The sequence below is a fragment of the Pavona decussata genome, unplaced genomic scaffold (assembly GCF_977016875.1).
Source record: "Pavona decussata unplaced genomic scaffold, jaPavDecu1.1 SCAFFOLD_49, whole genome shotgun sequence".
Taxonomy (NCBI): domain Eukaryota; kingdom Metazoa; phylum Cnidaria; class Anthozoa; order Scleractinia; family Agariciidae; genus Pavona; species Pavona decussata.
The window spans coordinates 1,336,303-1,353,827 of record NW_028145471.1 but is presented as its reverse complement, the minus strand read 5'-3'; the positions used below and the strand labels follow the sequence as shown (position 1 = coordinate 1,353,827).

Here is a 17,525-nt window from a genome sequence, read left to right as displayed (position 1 = left end):
AAGGACGTGGATTCGATCGAGCTTGTGTTCAAGTTTTAGTACAGCTAAACCAAAATACAAAATCTGCAATTGTGAAGAAAAAAAAAAGGCCTATTTTGTTGTTAAATGTTATTGGCGGACTTCTTGTAAAATTTTGTTATGAATAGAACGTATGACAAGAAACTGTCAAAGCCGATCAAGGGCTCAAGGGAACTCCCTAAGTGTTCATTATCGCCTTAACGTTTTTAAATATTGAAAAGGTTGAATGTGTTAATCTGATTTTCCGCTTCCCCAAGGAGAGGGTGTGAAAACCAACTGTTAATGTTCTGCCTGCTGTGTAAGCATGCTTGCTTTTGCCTGGTGTTTTTAAAATATTTTTAGGTGTCGGAAAATGTTTCTTCGCTCATGAAGCAGCTAGGAATTTTCTCTGTCCATAAAATGTGTAACAAGGACGATTAGCTGTGGTGATCAAAATGTGCTTCAATCCACATTTTGGTGAACCAAAGCGCAAAACGCCATCCATCGAGGGTCTATCATGCTGTGAGTAAACGGCATCTCACCAACACCGGCTTTGTTTCAGGCTAAAATATTTCTTCATTACCCTGTGCCAACGGAAATGAAAGACATTACATCGAACTGCATGAGACTGAAAACCACGGAGGACCGAGTGATCGCATAGTTTTAATTTTAAATGACCATTTGATGATTGTCCAGTTAGTTTTCATAGACGAAATTAAGACCATAATGCACGTGGCTGGGACGACCAATTTTCAAAGCATCTTTATGATGCACAACATTTAGCTTCCCGGAGGCTGCTTTTCGAGGTGCTGGGCCCCTGGAGGTAAACGTTGTTATTATTTTGGTCGGGGTGTGAGGCTTGGTTCCTATTTCAGGTCAAAATACGTCATTTTCTGTTTGCATATTTTCAGACCTGGGGGCACGTTTCTTGAAAGTCCAGCCCGAAAACACTTTTTTGTGCATAATTTACCTAAAAATGAATTCACCCTACTGCTTTTGAAAGTCATTTTACCAATTATAATAAACGGATTTGATTAATACTCAAAAACTTATCGGGGCTTTCAAGAAACGAGTCCCTGGTGCCCAGAAGGGACAGAAGGCAAAACCATAATTTGTTTCAGGAAAAAACAACAACACAACAACAACAATCTATTGGCAAATTAAATGTTAATTAAGGCATCTAGCTTTTGACAAGAATGCGAGGGTGCGATAGGAAGGAATCGCTCATATTTGATGCTTTGAGTTAGGACTCATTTCTACTAATTCATCATTTTGTGGTTGATTTGAAGCCTTTTCCTGTCGGAAACAGTTTCTACATAGCCACTACGGCTGCTTGTGATAAAAGACTTGCTAGGTGCAGTGCACATCCAGAAATTTTTGTTAAGAGCGGCCCGCGCGGTTTGCAAAACTTTTGCTCTTCTGCTAACCAGACGATTCAAGCGGCCGTTAACACACAGTAGGCTTCAAATGAAAAAGCAGAATCCGTAAACCTTTCTTTTAGGTACTAGTGCTAACCTCATTTTATTTTGGTGGGCGAGCCTTAGATTCTTTTCTTTATGTGCAAGTAAGATCATGTTTCTTGACCAAATCTCTCCTCAAAAGTGGAGCAGGTGAGCAAGGTTGTTGTGTTGTGTTGTTTGTTTCTTTGTCTTGTTATGCTACTCCCCTACCTCACATGATCAGCTGACCTGTTCAGCTATCTGGAAACAGCCTAAACATCAGCAGTTTTTCCCTAAAACACCATCGGCTTTTCTCTTATTTAAAATTGCGACTTTAACCGGCTCCTCATCCTTCGCTCGCCTCAAAACCTCCTGCACTGCAGGTTTTCCCTTGTAGGGTAAAGCAATTTGAAAAACCATAACTCTCGTTACGGAGAAGTCAAACCTCGTATATTCAGACAACAATAAGTTTGCTGTTGCAAAAACAATTTACTTTTTTTATTGATTAGCATAGAAAAATTCCAGTCGTTCTGGGATTCCAAAAAAAAGGATAAAAGCACTGTATCGTGATTGCTTCCCCTTTGATCTGCTTGTGTGATAGTTAAACAACAAGACCGTCAACATGCCCTCAGTCTTGGCCATCTTTATTCGTATTGTAAGAAGACTAAAAACAATTTTTAATAGACAGGTTACAAATAACTGAACAAATCAACGCATATAAATTATTTCATAACAAGAACCAATAAAAAATCTTTTAGCAGCCATGCATAGCATGCAAATACATCGCCTCCCCAGTGAAATTCAACGAAGACTACTAATTTTTAGTTTCACATAGCGGAGTTACATAGTTTAATAATTTGAAATACAAAAGCCTTGCATACTTGAATAACTATACTACATTTATTTATTTAATTCCGACAATTTCAACGAAGCTTAATATTTTTACAATTTTTAATGTGGAAAGTTTGAAAGGGCTCTTAAAACTCCAGTTTTCCTATGTAGTTGTGGGTTTCGTCTACACCAGCGTCCAAGAGGAGGTCAACGGCGATGACGGCTGACAGATTGAAGGGAAAAGGAGTATTTTGTCCCCTGGTGTTTGTTCCGTAATAATGGGTGTGGCACCTTGGAGTGCAGATATGGGTAACAGAAGTGGACAGCAAATGGGACTCACTGGTATTGTGTTATTTGAATCCTCGTCACTCTTTTCTTTGGTATCTTTGAGAATACAAGTCCTTTTTTCCTTGCGAAACTTGGCTCTCCTGTTCTTAAACCAGATCTGCCGGGAAAGACAGTAGTAGAATAGCTCAAACAGTCCCAGGACGTGAGGATCATTCTCAAGCATAACTAGAGTATCAGCTCATTTTTTTGTCATGAATAGCAATTTCTTTTAAAGCTCTTTGCTATTGCCAGTCAAATGATTACTCGGCAATACGACGATGATCACTCATAGAATTAAAGTGAAGGTTTCACCCCGGCGCATGTGCATGTATCTAAATACTTTTTCTCTTTGTTGTCAATTTTAGGGCGTTAAAAATCCCACTTACATGTACTTCAAGAACAGAGTATTTTGATTAATGCACATACGCCGAATCGTGAAGCACTTTTTTGCTTTTGTACTGAAGTGAGAATTGTACCTGCACAGTAGAGTCTGGTAATCGGGTCCATAGGGTTAACTGCTCGCGCATTACCACATCTGGGTAGTGAGTATGTGAAAACACATTCTCCAGAATTGTCAATTGATACTGAGTGAAGGCGGTGCGTGTTCGTCGACGCTTCTGAACACCACCGTCAGCAGTGTTCTTAGCATCCATGATCACGTCTAAGAGGGTAATGTATGAAGTTAGGTTAAGAAGGCTCGTGTGGAGTCTTTGGGAATAGTTAAAAATTACTAAAAATTTTAGTTGTGATCATGCGGCCAAGTATAAATATTTTTCTGATTCTGTTGCTGTGAGATAATGTAATAAGGCTAATCCTGACCATATAGTGGTTAAGATGGAAGCACAGCTTTACAAAAAGAACTACCTACCGTTTTCATTACTATTTGGAAAGCTTCTAAAATTTTTGAACCTCTTTTAGTTGCAGTATGACAAAACCGGTTATCCTGTAGATTTTATGTTATATCAAAAAAGGTTTTTCTGGTTTACAGAAAATATCTACTGGATAACTTTCATCCAAACATTTCTATCACTGAGAAGAGACCCAGTGAACGTTGTGCTACTTTCTCACGTTTTCGCATCTTATATAGGTTTGGCGTGTTTGGGTTACTTGCGCGAGGGTAGCCATTAACCATTTCCTTCGAGCCACCTGACTGAAGCATTAGTCTGATTTCATGTCTCGTGAAAAAGGAAGAAACAAAACAAAGCGAAAACAAGCACCATTCATGGAAGTAGTTTACATTAAGAAATAGCGAAAAGTAACAGGGCAAAAGGTCGTTTCTTGTGGTTTCATTGATGCATGCTCGTGACAAACTGGACTGGCAGTTTTTTAAATGTAAAATTTAAAAACAGCTTTCAACAATGCTATGTATTTAAAATGTAGTTCAATCGCTTAACCTCGTGGGAGTGTTAAAGTTCATTTTGACAATTACGTTTTTTTTTTTTATTCCTATTCTCAAATTTTTTGCTTATTCCCTCTCCTTCTTCGGTTCGCCACCCAACTTTCTCAACAAGCGACTGTATTTTCGGATGATCTTAAAAACTATTTATAAAATTCATGATTCTGTCCATGAGACCATAAAACACCAGAGTCCTAGCTCTAGCTCTTTACCCATGCCAAAATAACAAAAGAATAATTTTGTGAAATAACAATAGGAATGTTTTAACAAGTATTTTGGGAAGACAATTCTTCTCTCAAAACACTTGCTAACAAGGTCTAATTACAACTCTTTTCTTTCGTTCTCACCGTTGTCTTTGATGCTTGTTTTTTTGTTTTTTTTTCCTGTCACTGGGGAAGCTACGTTTTTACGCTACGGATTACAAACCTCGCTTTTAAGTTTGTTTGGTCATTGGGCCCTTTTTTAAGCAATTTTATTACATGAACTCAGTTTTGCTGGGTATGTGCCGCTGGCCTCTCAGAGCCCCTGCCCCATTATAGTCTTTTTTTGTGGCCAGTTATAGACCCCATCTTAGTCACTTTTTGGGAAAATGTAATTTTCGCGATCCCAACTAAGTCACTTCCTATTGATTTATTTTTTTCTTACCCCAAAAATCCGAAAATGTGCGACCCCATTCTAGTAACTCTACTGAAAATGCAACCCCATTCTACTCAATCCAGTCGTGAAAATGCGACCCCATCCAGCGGCACATCCCCATTAGCCTCTTATAAGGGAGTACCCCCCGGGCTTCAGTGGCAGATGATGATTAATTGCGTTTATCGCAATGGTTGATCACCAATGCATGTTCTTTGCATAATTGTTCAACCAATTAAACAACGCTATTTGAAGTGTACAGCAAGCTCGCAAAATAGCGCTTTATAAAAGATTATCAGCTTTGTGAGTCAAACGCAATTTATTATGATGTGACAGTAGATAGGGTCAGGAATGTTATATACGCAGTCAATGAATTTATTCCTCCAAGTTAGAAAATGCTTTGTTTACGAATGTATTCTTTCTTTTAACTAAAATTAAGATTCAATGGAAAGTACTCGTAAGTCGCTTCGAAAGGCAGATGATTGGTTGTTTCCTAACCTTTGTATGACAATTGGAGTATTACAGCAAATTTCCAATATTCCAAACCGATAATGCAAAGACTATAATTTCCTTCATTTGTCAGCACAATCACAGAATTGCTTCCCAGTCGGCTGTTAGCTAGCTAATTCTTGCACTGTGTGCATCTCGAAACAGGCGTTCAACAGTTTAACGAACATCAGAATTGCCCTTCAGTAGTAAAGTGGTCATGTTCAAGGGGTTGTTTTTTAACAGAAAGTTACGATTTAGTAGCATTGAATGTTGACAGGATTGCCTCAAAGTAGTCGGTAACGATAATACTGACACCATCCCCAGTATATGCACTGTGGTCAACATGCCCGAAGGGGAGTCTTGCGCTCGATACAAATCACGCATCACTGTTTTCAAAATGTATCCTGATCCATAGGTCCTCAATGACAAGATTTAATTAGCGATGCGTAGATGGGATTTTACTTTCTGCTAATAGGTTTTAATGCCAAGCGACAATATGGTGGTTATGACAATGATAGAGGATTAGGCTCGAAGGTATCATGCTAAATTAAACTGATGGAATGCAAGTTTGCGGTCGTCTGATACTAAAAAACGTTGTTGTTACTGTAGGGATCTTAACCATAAACCGCAAGACAGATTCATTTGTCACATTTATAGCCTGATTTTGCCACGATTTAAAAGGGTTCCTTCTTTCAGTTTTTTGAATCACTGTTTTGATCATTAACTTGTGTTCGACACTAAATAATGGAGTTTTTGTTTGTACTAAAAGAATTTGCGCTGAAAAGGGTATTTCCCGATGAGGCTGTCTACATGCAAAGTTAAAAGTATAATTATGCAAAGTTAAAAGTATAATTAGGTCAGTGCTTTAAAGCCAGTCTGACATAAAATATAGCTAGGATTATTTTTTCTTGCACCCCTTTTTTGATGTAACCAAACATAGTCCCTTGATAAAATGTTGCAGATAATTTCTCTCCGAGCTGTGAATAACTGAAACATCCACAAATGTTTAAGAAATTACCTCATTGTTGAAACGTTCTTATTTTATTGTTACTGAATACAACCCGGAATGAGGGTGACAAGTCGCGAGGAATCTTTAGTTTTAAACTGAGATTTATTCTACATTTTGCCTTGAAGGTCGACTCAACCGTATTACGTCTACAAAAATATCCTCCTCAGAAAAAAAACAAAACAAAAATTAATCCAAGATAAAAATGACCGTCAGATGTCTGTCAGTATCAGCGTGGCAAAAGCAGAATTGTTTTACCTGTGTGATTTACAAGCGTTTTGTGAGATCAGCGGCACAGCCCCCATACGACTTTAGCAAAATACCGGTCTATTCTACTCGCGTAACTTTTTAACAACAGGTTTTCCATCCTAGTCATCCTATTAAAGGAATGTAAATATTTTGCTGCGTGCTAATGTCAGTGACTAAATGCCAACATAACGAGTCAGAACTTACCTGCAAGTCGTTCAGCGAGAGTAAGAGCTTTGCTAGCATTGCAATCAGAAGATTTGCATTGTTTGCCACTGGCTCCCCTTAGTACATCATCCTTTAAGATGTTGGCTACTGAAAATGGAAGTGCATCTGCTGATTCTGCCATTGAAAAGTTCAGCTGAATTTCTTTAGTCTCTTAAAATGTCTTTTAGCATTTGTGAAGCGGCCTCTTTTCTTTTCATCTGTTTCTTTCCGCGCTCCGCGAACGTGGCGAAATGATCACAATGTGTAATAGGTGTAATAGTTTACAGTATCTTCCCCTTAATTTTCTTGTCACCACATGCTAAAGCAGTTATCCTCTCCGCTAGTAAACCGAGAATGCTATCCAGTAATCTGTCTGCTTTCTGGCATGATCTCAATGCAATGACCATAATATCAACTTTAACGTACACAGAGCTCAAATTCAATTGACGTTTCTTTTGGAATCGTCTTCTCTAGCTCTGTTTCCTTACCGGTTGTAACGAACTATCTTTCACACGACAAACATCTTTGGTTCCAGTGAATTGTCTCTGCATTTATTTATCTGTTTGATTCTCTTTTTAGCTGAGCGCACCAGCACTGTTTACATAGGATTCCTCTCACATTTGACATTTATTTCAAACTAGTAAACGCTAAGAGGTGAGATGTTATCCCAGACTTGGGGAGATAATATATTTATACAGTTGGGTCAGATGCTTATAATTTTTGAAAGGTGCCGGGCCGCAAGACAAGACTGATTGTTCCAACTGATGTAATATTTCCAGCTGTTATCTTCAACGTCTTTATCATCTTTTGTTTTGTATCGTTTATCGCTCTGTGTGAGCTGCGTGCTTTACTTCTGTAAATAGGTCCATTTTAATATCACGCTCATTTAAAAAACAATTTATCATTTTCTGTCAAGACATCATTGACGTCTTCACCAGTAATAGATTGTTGATAGGTCGGTTCAGTCTTAGGATCCACATACCTTGACACCCACACTAATAATTCACTGTACAGGGTTCGCACGGGTCATGGAAAACCTGGAAAGTCATGGAATTTAAGAATTTCATTTTTCAGGCCTGGAAAGTCATGAAATTTAGTTGTGGGTCATGGAAAGTCATAGAAAATGATGTTTATTAAAAAGTACAAAATAAATTGGGGGTTTTTTTTGCGAAGAAAATAGTAAAAACGTACCCAAAATAAAGGATGATTTCCAAGAAGACGGTCAAATTTAGGTCATGGAAAACTTGAAGAAGTCATGGAAAAGGTCATGGAAGGTCATGAAATTTCAAAAGCTCAAAAGAGTACGAACCCTGCTGTAAGGGGTGCGGCTGGGTTTGCTCCATAAGCATAACCCTTTTTAGGCTGGTTTGTTAAAAAAAAAAAAATAGAGAGCAACTTGACGTCTTGTTTTACACTTCAGTTTTACGCTTTTACACTCGGCCTAGGATCGAGACGAAATTAATTACTCTCAACCAATGAGAAGTAAGGTTCCTACTATTGTCAGTAGATGGGCGCCATTCTATTCGATCTAAAGCTGTTGCGGCACTGGCGAGTAGTTCAGGCATATAGAAAGGGTAGGCGTACACTGGCTGCACATGTTTGTGACTAGCTTCTTCGTAGATATGGTGTCCCCTGATCAAGAAAGAATCGCTTGGTGTCAGTGGATAGCTGGGGGGAAGGGGGAGTGTGAGTGAAACGCACTTAAATAAGTAAGAGCAACATTGTTTTTATTTTTTTAGCAGGTAGAACGGCTGTGCAGTGTCAATCCATGCCTATACCTATGTGTACATAATGAAACGTACTTTGACATACCTAATACAGTCGTTCAGGCTCATCGCTATCTCCCTTAATGTTATATTTCACATTATACGATAACTGTCTGCTTTTTGCATTTAATAACATAACAACATACTGAACAAACGATCTATGCTTGTGAAAATAAAATACTAACGAAAATATCCTAATAGGTCCAAAATGGGTCCTTGAAATCGCTTTAGTCGTGGCCGACATGCATTTAGATTTGTACTGTTGAGTATGTGAGATGCAAAATGATCCAAATGTATTGGCCTATATGTAAACACCATAAACAGGATAGTCGCCGGAGCCTTGCATTGGATGATGGTAACCAGTAAAATTGCTTTGCGTCACACTCTCATGTATGTAAGCATGATTCATCCAAGATACGGGTCTTTCGTGGTTTGAAAACACGTTCGACCGGTTTATTTCTGAGGAAAATACTTGGTGTGTTGGATAGTGAACTGATAATGTCGTGCAGGAATTACAACTTGTGCCAACCCGTCTGAACTTTGCCCTTCTATTTTTAAACCAAATCTGTAAAGAAACAATGACAAAAATGATTTATAGTATAACTATGAATCGACTAGAGTGCTTCACAAGGGCAGTGTCAAAACTTCTCAAACATTTAATAATTCATGAAGAGAAAACAAAGGAAAGAAGGTTTGCAAATGTGATCTTAATTATCACAAAATTTGATGAACTTTTGTTCTACTGAATTATTATATAATGGTTGAGAAGCTATATCGAACCTAATTTTTTAAAAAAATGGGCTGCGCCTCGTTTTTTCAACCACTTCTTGGTGTTTGTAGATTTAATAAACAATCTTCCTCGTGTTGGATATATTACATAAATGATGACATCTTGGGATGAGACGTGGGCGTATTAAACAGGTTGCAAGCTGCTTGGAAAAAGTAAATTTGAAGGCTTATTTATTGACAGGTTATAATAATTTTAAAGGAAAATAAGACAGTGGAATGCATAGCATATGCACAACATATAGTATTAAATTCATTTGCCTTAACATTGTAGTGAATGCGAAAATTGTTCTCTTTAATTTATAGCACTAGAAAAAATCCTGACAAAATTATGGAGAAACACTTCCTGTCAACAAGAAACAACAACATTTTTAAAAAACGCGTCTTACGGTCGTGTTTTCTACAAACTTATCTCCATCCTAGATAGATATCATTTAGTAGTCTCACTCAAGTTCTGAATGAGCTTTAGCTGCTAGGTTCCACATATCAATTGAAGCCACTTTTTCTCTCGGGTTACATTATCATTTTCAGATTTTTACATTGTAAAAAAAGGACAAAAAAGTTCAGCCAAAGAAGTACTTCAAAATAAAGCAAGGCAGTTATCACATACCTGTATTCTTGATTCTGGTAGATTAGTAAAGTTTGCCAGCTCTTCTCTTAAAGCTAAATCCGGGTAATGAGTCTTAGAAAACGTGTCCTCAAGAACCCGTAACTGGTGACGATTAAAAGCAGTGCGAGTGCGCCGATGCTGTGGGGCAGAAGTACCGTAATGAGCTTCTAATATGATATCTGAAACACAACAATAACAACAGATTCGGCGATTGTTTGCATTGGTATTTAAAGCTCGTATTGAAGTATTTGTTCCCGCCCCAATCCTCAATTTGTTTTTGTTTGTGTAGTTGAGGAATGCGCTTACATGAGATGACTGAAGTTAACGCTTATGGCTGAGCTTATGCTTGCACCTGTACTGGAAACCAATTGAAGCGAATTGATCGCATTGTTCAGTATCATATAATTTTGTGTTGCACTTCATTTGGATGTACTTTGCAGCTCAAGCAACACGTAATGTTGAACACGATGTTAGTGTCCAGTTGCTTTTTTTTTTCCCAAAGATCAAACACCAAACACAACACTGAACTGGAAAATAAAAATGGGAAACTTTCAAGTCGCAATCTTAGACTAACTGTGCCACCCTATCACTTTGTTATTCGTAGAACCTTTGATATGAATTCTCTTTGGTAGCATCAGTTCAGACTGAAGCCTTTTAAAGATCGTTCATTTTTTGAATGTTTCTTTCAAACGTTTATTTATTTTACATGGCAGCTATATAGCTTGGCTAAATACTAAAATTGTCAAGTTTATCACTAGTTTTTGTCTACAGGTAAATGAGGTGGCTTTAAAACCCCTACCAACAGGTTTATAAGTGAGAGGCCTTTCTGCATTACGTTCAAGAAGTCTAAGCCCTCTCGTTACTTTGCTGTCGAAACTGTCGCCCTAAAAGTCGTGCTGCTGCACATTCGGATCAAATATTTTAATAGCTGAGTAAAATGGTTTAGATCTAGGCCTGTTATTGAACCACTAGACCTTAGTTCACTTGTTGTCATTAGTAAGCATCAGAAGCTGTAATAAATACATTCAGAATTTAGCTCTGTAAATTAGGCTAAGGTAGTCTCCAGAAATAATTTAAGTGACCTATGTGCAGTAGTATAAGGAATTACGAGAAAACTTTGCTTCAAATATTCTAGTCCCAGTCGTTTTGTTTCTGCCAACTTCAAACAAATATGGCGGCCTGATGCTTGAATAAAAGCGGCTATGAGCCTGTGCTCATGGCCATTTTGGTCCAACTGTGGTAGTCTTGATTCTTTGCCCAGTAAACCGAGCTCAGGCAAGCGAGCATATTACGGCCATTGTACATGTTAGAATGGAAGGGAAAGGCATAAAGGAATTTTATTAATTTACTTATCTTATCGATTTTAGCGTCAGTTCCTGGTTGATAAAATAGTGTACCTTATGATGCTGGGAACCTTCCCATTATACGTGGAATACAAAACATAACAGACGATTTACTGATGCTGTGATTGTAACTTGTCAGTGATTGCTTAGCAAAATTCCCTTAATGCCCGTAGCCGGCGAGCAGCTCTTTTAAACGCATTAAGAGAATACCCAAAATTGTATTATTTTTAAATAAATTCAGGTGATTTTTAGAGAAAAGCTAAAATATAAATCAATTCCGTGCATTGAACATGATTCGAGTTAGTGACGCAAGATAAAAATGGATGCTTGCGTAAACAAACAGTGAAAAACGAAGCCATCTATGAAAGCAAAAAGTTTTATTGCTACGTTCACGAAACATCGCATCGCTATGTGCAAACATGTTGCCTGTTTATAAAATAACCTAACCAAATATAATATTTTTGCGATTTTGCCTTTTTCTCGCCTTTCGTTTGACTGTGTTATCTTCCTTGGCGTGCGTTGTAATAGTGCCAAAAGTAAAAACATCGATCATCACTGCCGTTTTGTTGCCGTAGTATCGTAATAAGCGACAGTAACAAAGGTGATTCTATTTAAAATGTGGCCAATTCTACATGATATAATAACACTGAATTATAGTTGTTTAATGGAATTAGGCTTCGATAGAAACCTGTCATTTGACCTTGTAGAAATTGCTTGAAAACAGTCTACCTCAGTCTTCAGCCATAATTTGAGGTATAATTTTCATAAACTCGTTTCGCTTGCCCTCTTATGATGTCTAGCAGCCAGCTATTTTTATTGAAGTATGTTTCTAAACTAATATTTCATTGCCGGAATTGTTTATAGGTGTATTTCGGCGTCTTTTCATTTCTTATTGGCTGGATTTCCAAGCGAATTAATTCTCCTTCTTTCTAATTATATGATCTGTTTTAATATTATCAAAGGTTTGTTTTGTTCTTTAATTTCAACACTCAAACTGAAACTTCGTCCCCATTTTATACCTCCTGTCTTTTGCTTTTCAAAATCTTTTAACAGTTCCCAAACAGTTCCGCTTTGTTGTCAGTTGATGGATTAAAATTTAATTGTATCTAACTGGGAGGTAAAGAACGGTTTGAGTGGCGAAGAATACCACAGACACTTGATTATACAACTGCAGGGAAAATACGGTGGCAAACCTTTTCGGACTCTAATTTGAATCGGCCTTAACTCCAAGTGGAAAACTAGGAAATAGGCTGTATAGAACGATTTTATGGTTGCTTTAAAATGTTATTTAAACTCCTTTCAGTCTCTCAAGGTACTTGTTTTTAACCGAACGAGAGAGGTGATCCGTTTTGAAACTGAATACTACTACTCACTAACAATCGAAGCGCTACCACCTTGTGTTTAGTGAGAGCGAATTTTTGTGATGCTCTGGAAATGAAGTTTTGAAAGACTCCACTTCTGTCCAAACTATGGGGTCCAAAGATATATAGATTGTAATTATCCCTTCGCTCCAAAATTTACGGAAGGAAATTCATGTTGCTCCATGCAAAGAACAAATTGGGAATGACAGATTATTAAAATACGTCGGTTGTAGCAAAGAAAAATTAACCGACTGCAATAAATTTTCTGCTCCGTGGCAAATCATGTCTTGAATGAACATGTCATTTGACTTATGCCATTGCATTTAATAATTGTAGTTGGCTCTCCTAAAGACTTCAGGCCCCTTTAAACAACCACAACACCAACAAAGATTTGGCGGCTTTGAACAGCACAATCAGAAAACTAGGAAACTAGGCGATGAAACATGCTTGTATCGCTAATTATTGTGTTGTTCAGATAAATAAAGAGTACAATTGTAACTTTTTACTGAGAAAATTGCCACAAGTAGGCTTGACAATGGTCTTGGAGAATTAGTGTTTCTTTGATGCGTAGTATGGCCTCCATTTAATGGAAAGATCCTTTTATGGCAGTAAAATATAAAGCAAACTTAACGCATATTTTTCTGACTGATAGCTTCGTGCTGGATAACCTCCATTATACACAGAAGTGGTCTTATATCGGCCTAAAACAACTATATGACTAACAATTGGAAGAAAACCTCAAACCTGCAAGCTTCGCTGCCACAGAAAGGGCCTTTATCTTGGACGGAGGTTCCACCGGGCATTCTGGTTCACCTCTCGTCTTGTCAGGCTTCAACAAATTTTCTATCATGAAGGAAGATGATTTTAAATTCGTTGTTTTTTCTCTTTCATACCCTGCATTTGGGCCAGTAAGTGCTTCTTGATTCATTGCTGTGTTCACTCTTGTTCACGAAGTCACTGTTTTCAGTCCAATTCACTTTGAAGAGACAGGAGCGTCTGTTTGACCAGGGACCAAAATATACCACATACAGATAGGAACATCTGGTATCGACATTTACATCGACCATGTAAGAATACGTAAAACAATTTCCATCCGTCCTATTTCCGTCGTTTGTTGATTATATGCTTCATTTTAACAGTATACAATATCTTATTTTTTTTGTTAGAATTCCATTTTTTCATTCACGCATTGATCCGCCTTTGTCTTATCAGATGTAAATCTACTTCACCCAGTCTTGTGGAATTTAAAAGCTATGTTTAGAGAACCTCACACGGTTTGTTGGCATTTCTTTTCTCACTTGTTCAGTCGCAATATTTTCCACCACAAATCATAATCTTCAGTTAAAGTACGAAACATGTTGTTTTGGATTAAGTGGATTTAGTAACTCTTATTTTACAAACAAGAGAATTCGATTTCGTGCACGGTAACTCAGTGACCCTTCACTCCTTCATAGCTCTTAAGAGGGAAATTTTCCAAAACGACGCGATGCCACCGGTTTTCACTACAAACTTTGAATCAGCTATTAAAACTAAATATCAATATACAAGCCTGTTGATAGTCGTTGAGAAGCCTAACGTAAATTTTACCTTCCATTACCACTTCAGTTTGTCAAAATGATAAATTGAATTTATGATTGCGGTGCACGGCACAACTTTACAGCCCTTGCTAACAAGAAACTTATTGATGAATTTCATTCAAAGCAATGTTTCACTGTTACCTCTGTCACTCTGTTTGTTAATAATCACACAAGAATGAAATAAAGCAACTTACTGCTTTCGTTTCTGATATGCTTAAGAATTCTCCTAACCGTTTAGGATGAAGGGGCCCGCTTTCACTACCGATGACAAGTTAATTCAATTACTGTCACCAACGCGGATAGCTTTTAATTAAACATCGGTTAAAGCCTACCTCTAGTTGATGCTGATAAGCTAAGCTCCATTTGCTTTGTATAGGTGATCGTTAGAAATGTTATACCGAATTGTCTTTAATAGAGATTAGCATTCGCAAAGCTGTAATTCAAAGCTGCCTGGTGATTACAGAATCAAATCTAACCTATTTCAAGTTCTTTCAGTTGTTTGTGTGTCAAGACACAATCGTGATTCCACGAAGCAGTCGCGGAATGGCAATCCCACGCACGCCTTTATCATTGCTAGTATTACTTATTTCTTGCCAGCACCCTTTATCACCATATTTTAAAACCAGGTATGGGTGTGTCAGCTGAGGCGCCTTCGCTTGACATAGAAGCAGGAAGGAACTGATTGGGATTGATTTTTCATTACATGTTTGGCGAAGATATGCTTTGTGCCAAGTTTCAGCCATTTTGGATTTTTGCTTCCTTGCCCCCCTCACTGCGACACAATGACATTCCACCCCACTACATTTCGTCGCAAGGCCCGGTTAGATCTAGATCTACAGTTCAATCTCTTTGAAATAGTCCCATGATATTTGACGCAAAATTTTAAACTTTTATTTAGTGTTTTCGGCTTGAAAATACACGAGAAAATTCCTTAGCTCGTGTGTGTTTTATTTAAGTTCCGATCTGGATCTGGTCTATCAAAATTCCACATCTGCTTTTTGTGATAAGAAGTTACGCCAATAATATAGAATGTTACCATCTGCAGTTACTGGGGCAGGCATCAGACGAAAAAGAATCCCTTTTACAATGTTATTTGCTTGTTTTAACGGCCTAAATGCATTCCAGTGAGGGCAATTATTTGCAACTGAACATTATTTTTGGCATACATTTTTTTGACAACTTCAGCTTCATTGAATTTCCTTGATGTAAACAACGTAACTGCTGACTGAGAGGCACTTTTCATTAATAGTGGACTCTCTTAGATAAACAAACAACTGCACGCAAAAAGGGAGTACGTCAGTCAAAGAAATCAGCAGAAATTTGCTTGAGTATAAAATTCTGTAAAGCAAATACTTTTTATCCTCCTCTTTAGCTATAACGTTACTGGCTCATCTTTTAGAGAAGTTGATTTCAGATATCAGTAATGAACATTGCTTATGTAGAACGTACTAGTTAACGATAAAAAGCCTACGATTTTCAGCAACAGCATTATGTCCTTGATCTGGTAATGACAGTCCTCAATGACTGTTTTCTCGATTATTAGGCCTTTTCAATGACCTCTAAGGTCAGTTGGTTGGTAGATTAGAGTGACACTAGTTAAAATGCCGTCTTTGATGCTAAGTGCTATGTACAACGTCAGCAAATAACTTGGTTTTAGTTTGATTAACACATGTACAATGAAAAACATTAATACCCACTTGTTTGTACAGTATACTCCTCAAGATGAACCGACAGATGGGAATTTTAGATTCAAGTCATTAGCGCGTAATGAATGTTTAAAATTTTTTAGTAAAAGCGATTACCCCTTGTCCACTCATCGCAACAATTATGATGGATGGTAATTTAATTTGAGCAGGAAACTATCGATATTTATTCGCGCGAGGTAACTTCGTCAGGCAAATTGGATCGTAAATTTGTCCGTCCAACAATTTATAGTTCACTTCTTTTAAGAATAACTCACGTGTTACCAAACGATTGTATTTTCTATATTATTGTTAATGCTATGGTATGCACATATATCTGTATAGCACAAATAAGCTATGTCTAAATGCTATCTACAGTTCAGCGAGTGTTATTTATTTATCGTTAAGGACAGGACTGGAGGCGGGAGATCGCTTAGTTTATAGGGGAGGGGACAAAATAAGTTTGAGTAAGGTCATGGAAGCCTTTAAGTCTTAGTTTGTGTTGCGATAGGCCTTATCACGGTTTTCGACGCCATTTTGACGAGTAGGCAAACACGTCTGAAATAACAGTGTTTGTATGGAAATCCGATGTCAAATAATTTTCATAAAACATCGCTTCTGAAAAATTCATGAATTGGAAACTTTAAGCACTAGTAAAAGGATTTTAAGAAAAAAATTTGGAGAGATGTTCCTGTGCCAGAAAGCGTCCAGTCGTGTTTTGAACTTTCCATACATTTGTCTGTATAGCGAACTGTTGCTAAAAATAGTTCGCGGGAAAAAATACAGACAAATGTATGGAAAGTTCAAAACACGACTGGACGCTTTCTGGCACAGCTACATCCCTCCAAATTTTTTTCTTAAAATCCTTTTACTAGTGCTAAAAGTTTCCAATTCATGAATTTTTCAGAAACGATGTTTTATGAAAATTATTTGACATCGGATTTCCATACAAACACTGTTATTTCAGACGTGTTTGCCTACTCGTCAAAATGGCGTCGAAAACCGTGATAAGGCCTATTGAATGAAGTCTTAGTAATTTCATTAATTTCTCTGCTAATAGTTTAATATTATTAACCTTTCAATTAAAATACCAGGGAAAAACTGAAAACACCAAAAACAGTTACGACTAATATAACTATGAAATAGTTACTGTAACATGCAAAGGTAATAGTGTTATCTTCATGCGGCTTTTAGAATAATCGCCAGCGAGAATACTATAAAGAAGTAAGGCTGAAGGATTTCACGGTTAGCCGGGGAAACCGTAATATTGCACAATCCAATACTTCGGAAGGCAGGCCTTTCACGGTTAAGGAAATCGTGATATTGTGATATTTTTATTCTTCTTTTTCTTTGAAATTTGAAAGTACAACAAGACATTCTAAATGGAGGATGTATGAAAAGCGGAAAGAAAAGTTCATGTTTCATGTCTCCTATTTATACCTAAAGGTTCAAAGCAGCGAGAATACCTTATGGCTAACAACCCAAAGGTTGTTAGCTTCCTGTGAAACCATGGGTCCTAAGAAATTATCTCTGGCACAGCCCATGACCCTAGCCAGTTACAATCACCTTTATTGATAGTACCTTTCAGTTCTAGTTTTCCTCATCAACGTATATATATAATTTATATGTAAATCTGGTGTAAAGTGCACATTGTGCATTGGAATTCATACTGTTATGAAAACTCTGAACAATAAACATGCAAAATTGAAGAAACAAGCGACTCAAGATTACTCGGCAACTTTTCAGCATCTTTGGACTTTTCTGGCAAAAAATGCTTACTTTGGAGCAACTTTTTTACTGAGAGAACTACTCTTCGTCTATTTTTCTAC

At 37.4% G+C, this 17,525-nt stretch overlaps 4 protein-coding genes across 7 annotated transcripts in view; 2 read left to right on the top strand and 2 right to left on the bottom strand.

Annotated features, from left to right (window-relative positions):
* LOC146481537 (mortality factor 4-like protein 1) overlaps positions 1-17,525 on the top strand; it is a 210,183-nt gene that overhangs the window by 53,228 nt on the left and 139,430 nt on the right. The window lies entirely within an intron of this gene.
* Positions 1-17,525, top strand: part of LOC146481543 (uncharacterized) — a 164,584-nt gene that overhangs the window by 51,720 nt on the left and 95,339 nt on the right. The gene's annotated exons all lie outside the window — the stretch shown is intronic.
* On the bottom strand, positions 1,973-6,989 carry LOC146481551 (diencephalon/mesencephalon homeobox protein 1-like). The gene is made up of 3 exons (XM_085108200.1): positions 6,572-6,989; positions 3,071-3,255; positions 1,973-2,712 (listed from the first exon to the last, which is right to left on the bottom strand). Exons 1-3 carry the CDS (start codon positions 6,711-6,713, stop codon positions 2,452-2,454), a joined length of 588 nt encoding a protein of 195 aa, XP_084964326.1. The 5' UTR covers positions 6,714-6,989; the 3' UTR covers positions 1,973-2,451.
* On the bottom strand, positions 7,905-13,365 carry LOC146481550 (uncharacterized). The gene is made up of 3 exons (XM_085108393.1): positions 13,182-13,365; positions 9,734-9,912; positions 7,905-8,902 (listed from the first exon to the last, which is right to left on the bottom strand). The coding sequence occupies exons 1-3, from the start codon at positions 13,363-13,365 to the stop codon at positions 8,639-8,641; spliced, it is 627 nt and encodes a 208-aa protein (XP_084964519.1). The 3' UTR covers positions 7,905-8,638.